Source organism: Gobius niger (genome assembly GCF_951799975.1).
Source record: "Gobius niger genome assembly, chromosome: 20".
Classification (NCBI taxonomy): Eukaryota; Metazoa; Chordata; class Actinopteri; order Gobiiformes; family Gobiidae; genus Gobius; species Gobius niger.
In genome coordinates, this window is record NC_136871.1 from 27,788,063 (window position 1) to 27,806,577 (window position 18,515).

An 18,515-nucleotide genomic window follows, 5' to 3' on the forward strand; every position below is an offset into this window, starting at 1 on the left:
GGAACGTCACGCCTGGTTTGGCTATAGTTGTATCAGAGTTGCGCGCAAAGCTGTTCTCCTTCATCATCAGATTCTTGTTCAGGTGTTTTATTGGGAAAGTGGCAGATTTGTGCTGTTGACACGCGGGCAGGAGAAGCAGAGAGCGCCGTATGCACCTTGGCTTTCCCAGGGGTCCGCGCGCTGCGGCGGCTGCATGTTGAGCGCGGAGCAAACAATAGAGAATTCCCAAAAGAGCAGGAACATCCCAGGATCACACGCACGCACGAAGGGCTGAGTGGAGGAATGCGCGGTTCAACGCAGGGACATTTGTAACGCATTATAATATTCAAAAATACAGCCTAGAGATTATTTTAATGAAAGTGGGTGTGTTGATCCGATCCAGGAACAGAGGTGAGGTGGAGAAAAAACAAAAAAACAAAAGCGGGACTGGGCAGAAAACTATATCAATTCAGTGATCTGGTGAATTAACTAAAGGATGTTGCATTCACGTAACATGCGCAGGAAGTGGAATTCGTAAAAGTGATTAAGTTTAATGCCAATGTTGCCATAAATGGCCTGTTCCTGTTTTTGCTATGCTAAGTCAGTCGAGTATTATACATTAAACTAAAAGTCGAGTGTTTCACTGAAAGTGCACAAACACATGCCCATTTTAATTGGATACATTTACACAAACCATTCTCACAAATTGAGTTTACACTTAAAAACCTCCTCTGTGACCCGTGGTGCAGTCACTGCCTCAGGCATCCTGTCAGGAGCAGTGGGCAGCCGCAGTGTAGCACCCGGGGACCAGAGCCTGGATCATGGAGAGCACGGGTTTGTTCATGTTTTCCGTTGGTTGAGGAAAAACTACCCTGAGAGAATCAGTAAACTCCACACCGGAATGCTCCTTCCACCTGGGGAACAAATGTTGGATTTTGTCTTGCTTTATAAGGCACGAGCGCTTACTGCTGCACCAACAGTGTTTAAATCATGTGCAAGATCAAGTGTAAATGTACGCAGTTTTGCTTATGATAAACTACAATCATAATCATAAGTACACATTAAACTATGCAAGTATCTGATGATTTGTTAGGTCATTCAAAACCACTTGCAGAAAGATACGTTGATGGTGTTTATATAAAAAATAAGCTGCAACACTGCTCCAAAGGGACATGCGGACATGTGGACAAATCCCCAGTGAAAACGATCAAACTCGAATGATTTCATCTGTTCACACTCAAATGAGCAAATGTAATGTGGATATATTTAGCTCTATGTAAACAACCATAGCAAACTGCCTCACTGCCTCATTGTCCACTGCTGTTATCCCTATAGTTTATATGTGGCCACTTGAGTTCAACCTGAAGTGGAAAAAAACCCTCACCTACCATCAAAGCCATCGAATCACATTGATCAAGAAACTCTAGATTAGCCTCAAAGATTGGTTTGGTTGGAAGTTGAGTTCAGTGTGTCAAGTAAACGGAGTCTCCCCTAAGTCTATAGCAGCCGAGTATGGAGCGGCTGTCTGCTGATATAACCTCATTCATGTCACGCCTTGTCATGTTCCCCATGTGCTCATATAGAGTTGTCAGATGGGCTGTATTTCTGATGTGGATGTACATGTAGAATGGCGGCTGGACGGCTGGCTGACACTCTCGCCTCACAGCAAAAAGGACTCGGGTTCAGTTTCGGGGCAGGTGCGTGGAGACGGCATGTTCTCCACGTGTCTCCGTCCATGCATTAACCCAAAACATGCAGACGCTGACCAAGGTTCTGGAGGGGATTGCAGATTTCAATGAAGTCTCAACTGTTTGTTCGTTGTAAGTCTAAAGTATCTCAAGGGGTTGGGGATGCATCTGCTTCTTTTTGTGCTGGCATTCATCACTACAGCCGCACAGGAATGTTTTATCCTCCAGTCATTATTTAACAGCTTTAACTGCGTCATCACCTTCTGTAAGATTGAAGACATATATTTAGAACCTTATCAGCTTATTAGCTGTAAGCAACCCTCAGCAGATGAAAATCATCCGCAACGTTTGCTGCTAAAGATTATTGCTTCATGAACTATTGATGTGGAAAGGTCGGTCCCGGGTCACGCTGCTGATTTCCTTACGGTAGTTAGTGGACAGCAGTCTGGGCTCTGTCAGAACAATAACATCTTATTTATAAAGAATGATGATAGGAACAGTTATGGAGAACTGCCCAGGATTACGATCATTTCTAAAGCTAAAAAGGTTTTGAGGGTCGCTACACTCGACTAGTCTGACCGGGTGAGAAATGTGTGGGTGCAGTATCTTGCCCAATGGCACAACAACAGTATGCACCCGGATGTTAACCACCCACTTTCTGCCGATGCTCGACACACTGCTGCGCTGAGAACAATGCGTCTATTTTCATATGGCCTATTCTTGCAGCTCTAGTTGTGACGTGGTTCCTTTCATTGACCAAGTGAGATCTTTGCCACAGCTCGAGCGCGGAACATTCCAGGTTCTGCGTAAGAGAGAGATCCGTGCGCTGTCGGTGCATCGCCATTCACTCACTGGCCCTTCATTTCCCCAAATGCGTCTCTGTTCCTGTGGGGTTTACAAATGTGGTCCTGTGGGGATGAATACAAGCTCCCGTAATAGCCCGTTTCCAATTCAGCAGACACGCATCAGCAAATTGGGAGCATCATTTAGATCTTAGCTGGAAACTGACAAGTGATGTGTTGATAGCACGAGGTTTGAAACCGATTGTGCAAAAGACCTAAAACATTTGATGGGGCTTTTTCCGAATGATTTCAATGTAACTGTATGTAGAGCCTTGGGTTTTAACTGCACCGACTGCACTGCTACATCTTACTGCAGTTTTGACTCTGGATTTGCTGATCAGATTCACAGAAATGAGGAAGGATAATTGTATGAATTAATGAATCAACCCTGATTTTTGTGTCAAAACGCGTTGGTCTACAATAAATGTCCCTGCAAATACAGCTTCTCCTTTTTCTTCTGTGAACAAAGGGCCTCATTCACGAACATCTTCTTAAAGGGGCTAGATGCAAGTTTGCCATTTTATACTCACTACTGCCACCTCAGCTCATACGTGTAACTGCACCTTCTATATTAAGCTCGTGCTGACGGCACTTCAGACCCGAATTAACACCTTTTTGAGTGACAGTGCAGGAGTTTAGAGGCAGTTGTGGTGAACAGGTCTGGGCTCTTTCTACACATTAGGACATGGCTGGAACATGTAGGGGGAGTAGGAAACTGCGCCAGAATCACGTCACGTTCTTATGTAGGAAAATCTTTTGCATGTGTGAAGTTGGTGAATCCCAACTTGTAAGCACATGCATGTGAGGACTTATTAGCATATGTCACCAGCTATGATTCACAAAAGGCAGAAAGAGGAGGAAATGACTGGCAAAACGCATCCAAAACTAACAACCAACAAAACCCCCAAATAAAAAAATCTCCACCATCGTCGCTCCGAGCTCAAGGACCCTCCTAAACCTTTGGGCGTGTGAATCAGCAACCTGACACTCCACCCCCGTAGCTCAACCAGTAGAGTGTGCGCATTTGTATTCACAGGGTTGTGAGATCAAGGCCGACGTTCGTCTTCATCAAATAACGTTTAGTTGAGTTAATGTTGAATGTTGGGTTCCATCAGGAGCAAGATCGTGAACAAGTGGAGATTTTTTTTGTTCATAAGAATTCTGCTGAGCGTTCTTGGGTTTTGTTCTTACAGAGGAAATTTTTCAGCTAAGATCAAATGTTGTGAATGCCAAAAACCTTCCTAAGAAGGCGTTAAGAACAAATGTGTGCTCAAGAATGTGTCGTGAATGATGATTAATAGCTTGGATTTCAATTGTGCTTTACAGGTTTAAAGCAGTACTAAGTAACTCGTTTACCTTTATAAATCATTTCCGTTGTCCCTCCTGGGGAATCACAAGTGTTAATGCGATGATTGGGGTCTTTCATCTCCCTCTGGTGTTTCTGGCCAGAAAACCACAATTGCAACTAAGCTGCCACCGGGTCGGAGTCATCAATACACACAAGTGGAATCATGAAGACGAATCTAGCAGGCAAACGGGCAAAGCTAGCTGCGGGCTAACGCCACTTTAAACAGTGTTTACAGCCAAGTTGGAGTGAAAATAAATATTTCCATTGTGTAATTGGATGTACAATATCCCTCTCTCCATTTGTCTTTTCTGTCAGCGTAGTATTTACTCTCACAGATTATTAATGAGTAAAAAATCGCAATATGCTACGACACCTGCAGTGGCGCTTATGGCCTCTAGGGGCATGAGTTACTTGTGGGCCATTATCCATTTGATCTGCTGCAATCTGCACCAATCCCCCCACATGCCACTTTCACAGTTTTGAGCCGACCGACTAACATTTCAGACACCTCTGTCAACTGTTGGTTTTCAGCGCATCTACGTTTGCGAATAGTCCTGGCGAAGTTCTGAGCTGTTTGGGCAGTGCAATGTGCACTACAAAGGCAGAGAAACCGTGGCCGTGAGACACACGTTGCACAGCCCATCGCCTTGCGCGCTCACCTTGCAGTTCTCATCGCAAAAATCCTGCCTTGATTCATTGTTGCAAATGTGAAGAATCGATTATGTTTTGGAGGACATTTGTGACTCTCTCCTCACCAGTGGCCTAAGGATAAAATCTGAAAAAATAAGGTTTAATTATGTGTGTGAAAGGAAAAAATACCAACACAGAAATGTGATAAATATGTGACGATCCAGTTAAATGAAACCTTGAAGTTAACTTTTAAAATCTAAGAAAGACAAGCACCAGTTGAAGCCACTGAGCCACTGTTGAAAGTTTTGCCAAAAAGATAACAGGATTAAAACCATCCCAATTAGCCTTTAAGTAAAGTACGTTCCAAATTATTATGCAAATGACATTATCTAAGATTTTCTAAATTATCAACTCAAATGACAGTCGGCTTAATTTTCAAGTCTTTAACTCTTAGAAGATAATATGAATGTGATGGAAAAAACCTGAACTCATAATGTACTGCAGCAAATGATTATGCACAACAGCGTTTCAATACATTTTATAGGTTGTAAAGAACTGAAAATTGTTATTTACTGAATTTGCAGCATTAGGAGGTCATATTCACTGAAATCAAAAGACATTTCAATAAAAAAGAACATCTTAGCAGGTCAAGTTACATTTTAACTTAGCTTCTGCTTGGATTTGTTTGCAGCTGTTTGGATGAAAACTGCCTCCCACCCTCATAGATGTTTTGCTTGTTGATGCTCCAAAGGTTCTCAGTAGGGTTGAGGTCAGGGGAGGAGGGGGTCCACATCATGAGTTTCTCTCCTCTCCGTTGTCATGCATGAAGATGATCTTGTTAGGGAAAGAACGGTTCTTCTTTTTGTACCATAGAAGAAAGTGGTCAGTCAAATTTTTCACACCTTCAGGGGCCTAAATGGGCCGACCAACTCTCTTCTCATGACTCTGGCCCAAGACATGACTTCGCCCCCTCCTTGCTGACGTCACAGCCTTGTTAGGACATTGTGGCCATTCACCAACTATCCACTACTCCATTGATTTGACCATCCAGGGCTACACGGCCTCATCAGTGAACAAGACTGTTTGAAAATGAGTCTTCATGTGTTTCTGAGCCACTGCAGCCGTTTCTGTTCATCAGCTTCAATTAACAGTTTAGGGGAGGCCCGGATAGAAGGTTTATGCACAACTGCAGCCTCTGGAGGGTCCTACACCTTGATATTCGGGAGACTCCACAGGCACCAGCAGCTTCAAATACCTGTTTGCTGCTTTGTAGCATCTGTTCTCTTAATCTGATATGTTTGTCTGGCAGAAACCGTCCTCATTGTGCCTTTATCTGCACAAACCTGTGTGTGCTCTGAATCAGCCACAAATCTCTTAACAGTACGATGATTAAGCTTAATCTTTTGTGAAATATCGAAGGTTTTCATACCTAGTCCCAGGCATTCATCTATTTCTCGCTTTTCATTAGCAGAGATCCTTTTTTTTTTTTTTGTTCCTTTTGGACACTGAAAGACAATTTGCATAATAATTTGGAACATACTTTAAAGACTTAAAGAAGACATGGGAAACAGTCTGAAAGTTATGCCTTGACTTTCATCGAGCTTCATCAAATCTGAATTATCTTTAATAATTCAAGCCATTGTCATTCGCGATAACAGTTAGACATACATAAAATTCAAATAAATCTCCCCTGTGCAGTGCATTAAAACCACCTCTGCAGCAGCGAGTCTGTAATGACTCACTCAATTATTCCTTTGAGCAGAAAGTGAAAATGCCCGGAAATGAGCCAGTAATTAGTGAAAATGTTTCGATTCCTGCTTGGCTTCAAACGTAGGTGCAGCAGTGTGGACATGTGGCAACTAAAGGCATTTGAAAGACATAAATAATTGATATGTAACTCTTTAGGATTCTCATTAAGTCCACAAGGGATAATTGTGACTAAGTAACACTGGTGGACTGCAACAAAAGGATCTCCGTCATTACAGTCAGTCATTTACTGTAGAAACTGTGTGAAATGAGGCAGCGCGGCTTGCATCTGTCAATCACCCAATCACACATGATGATTGGTTAGTGACCTATGTTGTGTTGGAGAAATTATAACCATTTCTATGTTTAGGTCTTGTTTATACGCTTTGTTCAAATGTATCCAGCGGCGGGACCTCATTTTATAATATAGCTCACCTCGTATACGTTTATAAGTCAGAGGTCGTTGGATTGTAACCAGTAGATGACACTTTCTCTTGTCTTGTAATATGGTGGCACAGCGGTTAGCGGTGTCTGGGTGTCTGAGTAGGTTTCCTTTGGGCTCACCGGTTTCACTATACCACTAACTCTGACCATTAGACTGGCTCCTTATTCGGAGATGGGCCCCTGGGCGATGTACAATTACACAGACCAGGTTCTGCACATGAAATGAATATATCCACTTTTGAGGTGTCACTAATGCCACCTGCCTGTTTCTCTGTCCACTTCTTTACTCACATCTTTCTCCACAACTTGTACCAATAAACTAACTTTCAATGGATACCTTCGTTATTATGATATATTTCCATGACAAAACCGTGAGTAACTTTATTCATGTCTCAAACAGCAGCCCAGGCTCCTCCTGCAGCCTGTACAGCCTATTGGCCACAACTGTAAGAATTCATTATGAATACTTTTTTTTCCTGACAAAGCAAAAGTGCTGCGGCCCACTGGAAAAGTCAAGATAACCCAGCATGCACTGAAAGTATCACAACATATTTCAAGGTTCAGCAATGACTTTTCCTCCAGCAAATAAGGACCTCTTAGTACTGGGGCGCCTGAAGTCGTTTGGGGCATGGGCCCAAATTCAGTCCCCACAGCGGGTCACGGGGCCTATAATGTATAATATATACAAAATAACAGCATATACTTATTGTGCTTCATCAGCCTGTCTCACATGTTTCTCAAAGCGCTATATGAAGTAAGTCAGTATTATTCACACCACATTCGATGGCAGTAAGTTGCCATTGTAGCCACAGCCGCCCTGGGGCAGACTGACCATTTACCACGTGGCTGTAATATGCTGTTTATATCCTGATCTCTTCTTATGTCAGTGCCCTCTGCTGGACACATGTGGAATTGTTTCCTTTTTTTAATTAAAGCTGCCCCCTAGTGGCTGGAGTGAGCAAACTGGTTATTTCGTTACAAATCCATAACTCTGCACAGGAAGAGACTTACTTTTTTATTTGACATGCTCAGGAATTCATGCGTCTCAAAGGGCCACATTAAATCACATGTGTCTTAGTTTATGATTAGTATGAATTAGGTACAAAATCAAGCGCAATCCAGATGCTCTTGCTAATATAACCTCTAAAGGCTCAGTCATTCAGGCCTATTATACATGTTTTTAGTGGTCGGGGAAACCGGAGGAAACCTGCGCCAGCACTCGTCGACATATCGAGCAAAATCAAGCTTTAAACCATGTTACAACGTGCCTTCGTCAAAGACCTAATCCTTGAGCAAAAGTGTTCAATTGAGCTGTTTCTTCTTCTATGGTGTCAGGACCTTGCCCTGTACTTCCTGGATACAAATGTGTCATTGATAAACCCATAATCCGGTTCTTAGCCTTTGTTCGGCCAAAGGTTTTTTATCGAAAACTGTAAACCACGTCTTGAATCGAAACTGAACGGTTGCCTGCAGAAGAAGCCCCAGTCTTCACCTGCTCTTTCACCTGTATTTCATTGTTGCTATATAATTCTTACAGTGTTATCATATGCAGATGATGTCGATTCAAAGTATGGGTAAATGACCTTATCAGTCTGCGTCACATTAACATCCACTGGTTAGCAAGTGAGCTAACAGTGTCAATTCCTATATCCATCCCCGCATTAGCATACGTAGGTAAATTATTCACACTCCGACAGAGACAGATGCGGTTCAGTGGCAGCTGGTCCCTGGATTACCTCTTCCTCCATTGTTTGTGTTCAGTAATACGTTCGGTGAAACCTCTTTCCCGTACCCAGCTCCATCCTCTGTCAGCTGTGAATGTGATTTTAGGCCCCGCTCCCTCCCCAGAGTCGCCCACTGGGAATCTCCTCTACACGTGATGACCTCCAGATCGCATCGCCGGGAGTGATATTTCCATATTAATGCCGTGCCCCTTTCCCCTGTTACCAAAAAAAGATATAAAAAAGGAGTGGATGAGGTCTTTAGCCGATAGTGCCACCTCACACCTGTCAAATGTCTTTGCATATACAAGTGCGCTCTCCATATGCTTTTTATTTAGATTTTTCCTCAGCAGAGCGTAGTATGAGGGGCTGGCAGGCATCTGGCTCCTCAGTAAAGAGTCCATCTGTTGAAGAGGATGGGAAAATCCAAAGCTTTGCCGCCAGTTTGTCGACATAATCCTGTGTGGGGACATAGGTAAATTGCGTACGTTTAGGCATTGCTGTATTGAACTATGTGCAACAATAAGCTGTAGCAGTCAAATTCATAATCAATCCTCATGCGGGCCATTGTCCTTAGGCAAAGCACTTCACCCATATTGGCCATTTCAGCCACGTTATTGTATCTAGGTGTGGCATGAAGGGCGTCAGAGATGAAGTATATGAAGTATCATACTGTGGTGGTAAAAGTACTTGATTTTATTACTCAAATATCACTCCAATAAAAGTGAAAGTTGCTCTGTCAAATTTGGAATGAAGTGAAAGTCCTGAAATATTTGCAGTAGAAAAGACTTCAGCGTTCAAAGTAGAAAGTGCAAATCCATTAAATGTGAGCTTTTAAAAACAACTTTGCAGCTTCAGAAATCTTTTGTCACTTTCGGTATGGAAACACTATCGGGACAAATCTTCTTGCTTGGTGTGAGTCAGTGGCATTGGTACATCTGCACAGCGCCACCTGTTGTTCTGGAGTGTGCATTTTAAGGCTTTAAAAACAGGACGTGTAATAAATAATAAGAAAACTAAATTACCGTTTTACTTTGGTACATTTGTATAAATGTATTATAGTTGTCTTTCAAACGTAGTGCAAAAAGAGCAAAAACAATACTTAAGTAAAGTCCTCAAACCTCTACTTAAGAACAGCACTTCTACCTCTGTCTATGTGCAGGTGCACATGCTTTCTTTTTATGGGCGGCAGAGACTCAGTGAAAGTTTTCAACTGTTGACAGAACTTTAACGGTATTTGGTTTACGAAATCCTACGGTTTCCTTTTTTGGGACCTATTTGCTGCATTATACAAACTAGTAACTTTCTTTAGCTCTGTCTCAGGCCTATATCATTATTATTACTTGTTCGATGTCAGACAATATTATATTTCATTATATAATGTGCTTGTTTTCAGAAACCGTGAAACTGAAAATCTCAATATGTTAGATTGTGCCCTCGCCTGTGCCTGTAATGTTTATGTAACAACTGCTTCTCCAGAGCACATCTTTATGAATGCTTTTATGCAGCTATGATGCTTGAAGTGTCTCCTCCATGGCTGTAGTGTATAGGAGTACTGCATGTACGGCATAGAGGGAGTGGAGGACGCTCCATGTGTCTGTTTATGTGTCAGACTGAAATCCTTTTGTCGCCACTGTCCCTGTGCTCGGGTCCTAAGTGCTCCTCTCGTGTCTTTACCACCTTTTTACAGCTGTCTTACTCCCACCATAGAGGCAAAAACGCTTTTCAATTCACCACCATTTGGGTATTGTAATGTCACCGCCGTCAACAAATGCAGCCAGCAAGTCGCCTCAATATTTCAAAGCTAGTTTTTGTGGGTCTGTAAGGGATGAAACAGCTGGATTTAAATGGAGGGCTGGCAGCAGGAAGGAACATCCGCTCTATGCCGAATTATTTTGGGAAACACAAATGGTTGCCTAGGTTTGGCTAATAAAGGCTGGCTGTGTTAAGTGCGTGAGCCTGGGTAGATGTACTGCTTTATTTAAATTCCACAAATAATAGAGGAGGTTTGAGTCAGATACAGAAGGAGCTGGACAGTGTAGCCTAGAAGCTAGTACAAGTACAAGTAGTACAAGGAAGTACAAGTAATCATCATAGTAGCCAAATGTTTGTACACAAACTGTCTTTGGATCAATCCAGTGGGAAAAGCGAAACAAATGAGTAAAGGTCAGCTCTGGTAGGATTGATATACATGGACTGAAGGGGCAGAGTCCATGGCCCTCTTTGATTCAGAGATCAATGACTGCTATGCATTAGCAAGGTTAGCTATACTGCTATAGATGTCCCATCACATTTTACTCAACAACCCAGGGTTGATTTTTACTCTTTTGTGCCATTAGCTGTTTGTTTGCTCAAACTGAAATGGTGTGAATTAGCCTGTGAAGCAGATCATGGTTTCCTTTATTTTAACTTTTAAAACTTTAACAAAAAAATAAAAACAGGACTGAGTTTCTGAAAGTGTATTTATCACTCCATGGCTATACTAAAGTGCTAACCATGCCTCAAGTCCAAACAGAATGTTTTGTTATTCCAACATCTGCCAGCAGGTGGAGTCCCAGTCAAGATCTTCACCATAGATATAATAGAATATACAAGAGACAGACATTGTACATTATACAAGGCCTTTGTATAATAAGGTGTTGTTATACAAAGGCCTTGTCATACAAAAGGCCTAACAACTCTATGGAGTTTATGGCAAAGACTACTACCATGAGTCTCTTGTGAAAATAACATGGCACACCTTGCTCCTCTTACAGAGCAAAAAAAGCTAAAAAAAAAAAGGCGGGAAGCCTCGCCCTTGCGGGTCGGGTGGACTGGCTACGGGCCTCCACAGTGCTCCAGAGCCTACAGCACAATAACCAAACAGTATACCCCAAGAAACTCTTTGGAGCCAGGCTTTTAAGCTGTGTTAGGGAGGTGCAAAGTGTCCATTGGAATCCGTTTACAAAGTGAGGCACCCAAAAGTAAAGTTTAAAAGTAAACAAACAGCTAGCTTATGAGCTAAAGACATCTGAGACCAACACATTTCTTCTTCACCAAGAAGCCAAGAGTTACAAGAGGCGCTGCAGGAAACAAGGACGGGACAAAGGAGAAGAAGACTGTAGTGGAGCGGAGGGAGCTGTGCAGGAGGAAGAGGAAGGAGGAAGTGGAGGAGCTGACCAGTGCAGGACACCACGCTCTGAAACAAGGACAAACCCAGGAGGCGTTGCACAGTTTTAGAGGATCAGAGAAGCACTACACAGAGCAAAAGCATTATATTTAAATCAATGAGCAAAACTTTGTGTAGTCTGCATTCTGAAAAGAGCTGTGCAGTCCATAGGATTAGAATGAAATGAAGATGAAACAGGTCGGTGTATACATATTACATTGAAAATATAGACTGATCAAAATGAAGAGCTAGAGTGTCAGTGTAGAAATCCCCGCATGACGTGCCAAGGCTGTGTTTCCCTCAGTTTAGTTGAGTTTGAGTTCAGTGCAGTGTACAGTCCTCCCACGGGACCCCCCCCCCAGGATGCCCCCCCACTCCTCGCCCGCTGAACCTCCATGCATGGTCAAACCGGACTGGGATCTGGTCCTGGTGTTCTTCCTCATAGCGCTTCACAGCCCCGTTACCATGGAAACAAGAGAGATACCAGGAGAGACAGACAAGAGCAGAAGAACAAGAAGAGAGAACAACCCTAAAACTGTGAAGACGCACCGTGAGAGGTGAAGATGGAGAGATGGGGGGGGGATTGTTAGAGAACAAAGGATGAGGCCGTCTGTGCTATGACTTTGATATGAATTTTAATACATGTTTTCTCACCTTGAAAAGTAACAAACACATGAATAAGAAAAGCCTTCGCTCTTATATCAACACGGGCTAAACCAGGTACTAAGTTAATGGATGACATTATGTTTAGCCAGTGTTGGGGAGAATACTTTGAAATCGCATTTTGTTACAGAATACTGAGTGTATTTTGTCCAATCAGAGTACTGTATCCGGAATACTTTGAATACTCTCACGTTGATGCATTATATTAATTTACAGAAATACGGTGTGTGATTAAAAACAAGTAAGTTTAGCAGCACTTGTTACAAACTTAGCACTGATTAAAATACAAAAAAAAAGTTCTTTGCAAATGCCCACAGCCCAGAATGACCCTGGTGTTTTTTATCTTTTCTGTCCTATTGTTATGAATATGAAGAGTGCTGCAATGTATTCCTTTGCTTTTAGGAAAGTAACTGCATTTTAAAAACCCTCAATGAAACAGTCACAGCACCTGAATACAGTGACTCAAAAAGAGTATTCTTCTGTTTTATTGTTTATTTGGTTGGGACAGTGCATGTTAATGAACAAGCCCCACCGGATTGTGGCCATGGGCTCATTTCCATCTGTTGTCCCCCATGCGCACTCTCAAACAGATGTCATTTACCCTGGCCTATTGTACATGTTTTTAGTGGTAGGGGAAACCAGAGTACCCGGAGGAAACCTACGCAGACACGGGGAGAACATGCAAACTCCACACAGAAAGGCCCCGTCCTGGTGGGAATCAAACCCGGACCCTCTAGCTGTGAAGCTATAGTGCTAACTGCTGTGCCACCGTGCTGCTAAATACATTCCGTTACTACAGAACACTAGTGTCAACCATGTTTGGCAACCGCAATGTTGCAATAGCAAGCAGAGAAGCAAACAAAGTAAGAGGTGTGAAAGACCCCCATAGGTCCATAAACAACTTCTATGTTTCTCTGGGGGCCTTTAGCCCATCACAGTGGTAGTTTGGCTTTTCTCACATACAGTATCATGATGAATGTATTTCAAGACATTGAGTTGCCTTGTGTACCAAATGAACAAAGTTGCCTTGCCTTACCTTGCCAAATATTAAGAGAAAGAAGTGACTTAGGCCAGGCTATGAAATACCAAGCCATTCCTATTTCACTTGGACCTTTAGAATGCAGTGACAAATGGAAATAACTCTTGTATTTTGTGTGGTCAAGGTTGAGCTCCATAGAAAAAGCATCAGAAAGAGTGTATTGTTAATTAATTAATTAATTAATTAATTTATCTATCAGGGACGATTCAATCAACATAGTTACATTGAATATTTGCAGATGATGCGATGCATGAAGAGCTTTTAGCTCGTGCTAATTCGCAGCTCATGGTTGGGCCTGTTGGATGTCCTCGAGTACCCCTACTTCATGATGATACTGGGAGTCAGTGGAGAAGTATCGCACCATAATAAAAGCTGAGAAGTGTTCATTATCTGTGTTGGCTCAATGGGAGTTTGTCAGACTTGTGGTTACAGTAGAAATGAGACAGATCGTTTCAGTCCAATAACTTATTCAGTCAAACTTCAGCCCCTCTCTCAGTTTGGATAATTAAACCTGTGGGATTTGAGGCGACTGGCAGCAGAACATTTGTCTGAGTTGGACACAATATGCATGATGCATAGAAGAAAGTATATTGTTGTTTTGATCAAAGTTTTGTCTGTAGATGATTATTTATCTGGAGGACAGTGAGGGATTATTTTCTTCAGATTATTTCTAATTCCATGAAATGAACTTTTTTTTTTTACAGAAAAGCTGTTAGAGCTGTAATATTGTCCATCATCCATAACTTTACACACATTTTTCATCAAAATCCCCTCAAATACTGTATTACAAATGTCACCGCGGTCAGTATTCACGGATTCCTTGCTAGATCGCCCATGTGTATGAAATGTTGAATATTTAATGACATTAGCAAAGGACTGCTCCAATATGGCCGTGATTAGATTTTTCCACCCCCTGCACCTCCTCAAGTCATTCAAAAACTATTACCTTTCCCCGACTCTGTCTCTTCTATTTCATCCATATGCTCCAATGTACTTAGTCTCTCCAAGTCTCTCCTCGTCTTGACCACGGCTAAAGTCTGTAAAGTAGTGTTTGTCACAAACAAACACGTTACTTTGCTGCAGCGGCTAAGCACCAGTTTACCCACTCACTAAAACTACTCACCTTTTATTTCCTGTTGAAGTGAGCTTTGGAGGATTCATACTCTTTATTTGGTAGACATTTTCTTTCTTAAAGGACAAAGAATGTACCCCCCAAACCCCTAATGCCTGTCAGTAATAGCACTTTGAAAGTGGCATTATTATTATTAACAGATGCAGTTCCTGTATGACCTTGAATTGTCCGTGTAATTCCATCCTTTGATTGAAAAATCGGACTGTTTTTCAAGTTCTGAACTGGAGAATTCCCTCATTTCTCACACAAAAACAAATCTTTTAACAACAAACAGCAGATATTTGTGATTCAGGAGCAGAACTCTGCGTGACTCACATCTCTGCAACAAGAGTGTTTGTAAAAAGGCTGGACTCTTCTCTTTCGTCTAAAATAAATAATGTATAAAGCATTTCATCTTGTAACAAAGAAACTGAGTTTCTTCTGCAGCACTTTATTTAAATTGTTTGGCTTGAAAACAGTTGTTAATGCGTTTGCAACACAGACACCTCGGAGGCACAGTCGGTGTGTGAAGGAGCTGGACCACTGGGATTATCAGAAAGTACAGTTTGGTCAGAGACAGAGAAAGAGACTTAAATATAGGAACAACATATACAGAGATACACTTTTGATTTTGTCCTCAGTGAACTGAGCTGCAGGGCCTTTGTTTGAAATCGACTTTGGTAATGAAACTCTCTAAAAGACAATACAGCAGTGGTTCCCAAAGTGGGGTTCAGGGACCCCTGGGGGGCCTCAGAGGCACTACAGGGGGCCCCTCAAAGCTTGTTTTTGTCCAATTACACTGGAAATGTACATTTATTTGCTACATTTTACCAGTTTAAACCTGTATTTGATCTACAGGCATTGATAGATGTTGATTTTTATGTAAAGATATAGGATGTTTTGGGATCATTAAAGGGGCTAGATGCAAGTTGGTCATTATTATACTCACCACTGCCATCTCAGGTCATATGTGTAACTGCACCTTCTATATTAAGCTCGTGGATGACGGCAAATCGGACCAAAGTAACAACTTTTTGAGTGACAGTGCAGGATTTTAGAGGCAGTTGTGGTGAACAGGGCTCATTCTACACCTTTGCTACACACATTGCTTGAACATGTAGGGGGGAATACATCATTTTAACATCTTTAAAGTCTGTACGGTCCCTTATAGGGCGACTGTAGGTTTATTTTAATGAGACATCCATATCATGAACAACCCAGCCCACGTAATAACTCTTAAAGCCTTTATTCCGATTATTGTAGTTTATAAGGGCAGCTTGTTCCAGTTTTGTATGGAATTTGTGTTACGCAATCTAGGATCACATACCTGTAGCGGCGTCTTGTTTAATTGCAGCATTTGTATTCTGCATACATCGTCTTCTTCCATGAAGCTCCTCCATGTTTTAAGCTCACCTTCACCTGGCCTGTCCACGCTAAACCTCTCTTTGCTTTACGGCATGTTTCTTATTGTGGAACACCTGTCTGTGTCTTAAAAACAAGTTAGCGGAGCGCACTGTCCCCTGTTTACAGAATTGTCTCGTGTCCTGTGCCTCTGATCCAAACACATTGTGAGTGAAACAATGTCCTGATTGTGCTGAGGCTCAAAGGCTGCCACTGACTCTGTGTGTGTTTGATCTGCAGGCTCTCATCTCAACAACAACAAGACGACGCCACCGGGATGATCCTGCCGCTGCTACCGCTGCTATAATGGCTTCTATCCCCATCAAACAACTCCTGATTTAAGCTTGGGACGCTTTCAACCGCTGCCTTTCATTACCCGCACCATCAAAGCCCTTCCCCTTCCCCTAAAAGGCCACTGAACTCTGGGGACATGGCTTCTCGGAGACCCCCTGTGCTGGGGCTGCCCGCCTGGACGTCCCGCTTCAGTCTATTGTATTTATTTCTATGTATATTTGCCTATCGGTCCGATGGTTTGCCGGCAGTGGGCTACAATGTGGAAACAAAGAAAGAGATAACCCTGGACGGGGACTTGATGATTGGCGGCTTGTTCCCGGTGCACCAGAAAGGAGAAGGAGCGGAGGACTGTGGGAAAATTAATGCCCAAAGGGGCATCCAGAGACTGGAGGCCATGTTGTTAGCGTTGGACGAGATTAACAGAGACGAGAGGATCCTGCCCGGGCTGAGGTTAGGGGCGAACATTTTGGACACCTGCTCCAAAGACACGTACGCGCTGGAGCAGAGCCTCGAGTTTGTGCGGGCGTCCCTCACCAAAGTGGACGACAGCGAGTACACCTGTCCCGACGGATCCTATGCCATTCACGACGACGTCCCGCTCGCCATCTCCGGGGTGATCGGAGGCTCCTACAGCGACGTGTCCATTCAGGTAAGACCTCACTGACCACATGCTTTTTTTATTTTGAGATCAGCACAAGTGACCCAACATGACTTCTGACCCTGAGTAGACATCTTATTGTTCATCGCCACTTTTACTGTAGATTCTAACTCAGCGATGCTAATTACTTATGTTCAGTGGTCCAAATGTACATCTCCATATTAAAGCCCTAACCATACTTCTGATGACGGTCAGGTCAACATCTTTGCTACAGAGAAAGATGGTTTGAGAGTTTATTGCTGTTTGACCCGTTGTGGGTGGTCATAGATAAAAATGTTTCCACTGTAAATCGATGGTCTCCTCAGAACAAGGTGCAGCAGGGCTTTATTAAAAGGGGCCTAACAATGTCCGGCTTTGCCTCAATCCTGAACAAAAAAAAATGTGCAGCAGTTGATCTGGTCAAGGCAGCCCTGACCACTCTCCCAGAAGTGTCGTACTTTAAACAGACCTCTGTGTTTTTTCCCAGTCTAACATTTTGACTGCAAGAGAGAGAACAAGCTTCTGAAGATAGAAGCAAAAAGTCCTCAATTCAACCAACTCATGGGGCTTCTCCCTTGGTGTAGCCTCAGGACCAGCTCAGGACCCATGACAAGCCACAAGCCAAATACAGATATTCATTTAAACTTTTCCGCAGATAATTCGGTTGATTCTGTTGATTCAAACCAGGCTAACAATCAGAAAAAACTAAATACAATATATATATATAACTAACTGTTGGTCAACTTTTGGGCCCTCCAGTTGAGAACCAGCGACAGTATATAGCACTTACCTTCATTGTCCAATATGCTGAGCTCAGCAGAGTAACAGGCATTGAACGCCGAGGCAAGTTAACCATGAACTAAATGTGATGGGATGGTCATAAGCTGTCCATTTATATTCATGTTAGCGTTATACCAACATAGACATTCAATTCTAAATCCTCATAAATAATATGTTTACCTATACGTCTACACTTGACTGATCTTGATTAGGAGATAGCTCTGTCTTCTCAGTCGCTCAGGCTCGACAGATATGCCACAGAAAGACAAGCTCCAGATGTTTTGCCTGACAAGATGACTAGTGGCAGAATCATTACTCGCCTTGTACATCCAAGGCAACGCTAATTGGCTCTCCGAATGTTCCCGCTGCAATATGGCTGATGCAGCGGGAGGAAACGGGGAGTTCTCGTATGGAATCGTGCACAAATATATCTGGGGTTGCGAGAGTCGGTCTTGCTTGTGCACTGAGTCGTGGAGAAGTGTCAAGCGGACGACTGGATCTCACAGTTCACCTCACCGGAAACTTTGTACAGAAGGGAGCGGGGGAGAAGAAAAAGAGAGAGAGAGAGCGAGAGAGAGAGAGAGAGAGAGAGAGAGAGAGAGAGAGAGAGAGAGAGAGAGAGAGAGAGAGAGAGAGAGAGAGAGAGGGAGGGAGGGTTGGTGAGGGAGGAGACACAAACAGAGCAGATACAACTGTTGAAATGACATATAGGTCCAGTGCGAGAGCCATGCTACTGTAGCTGGCGCCTCAAAGGGGTTCAGTTTGATTCATGCTGAAATCATGCTTTGTAGTGGAGGCATTTTGAGTGTCAATATGACCATTTTGTTTAGTTTGCATGGGATAATGTATGACCCGCCGCTGCCATCGATGTAGGAAACCGAAGGGTGTATGCACAGGCCAAGAAATTGGACAGAAGGGGCTGGTATATTTGGAGGACGAGAGCAAATGTCTCCTTTAATAAAGAGGAAACCTAGAGAGAGTGAATAATGCGGGAACAAACGTATACAGTATACAGTATATGGGGAAGATCACAGGGTCAGTACA

The 18,515-nt window shown here is 42.9% G+C and overlaps 1 protein-coding gene across 1 annotated transcript in view; it reads left to right on the top strand.

The window, feature by feature from the left end:
* The window catches only part of grm2a (glutamate receptor, metabotropic 2a), a 56,066-nt gene that overhangs the window by 681 nt on the left and 36,870 nt on the right, over positions 1 to 18,515 (top strand). Inside the window, exon 2 of the mRNA XM_079578867.1 lies at positions 16,001 to 16,703. Within this exon, the coding sequence (XP_079434993.1) occupies positions 16,191 to 16,703 (513 nt within the window). The 5' untranslated portion in view covers positions 16,001 to 16,190. The remainder of the gene's footprint in view (positions 1 to 16,000; positions 16,704 to 18,515) is intronic.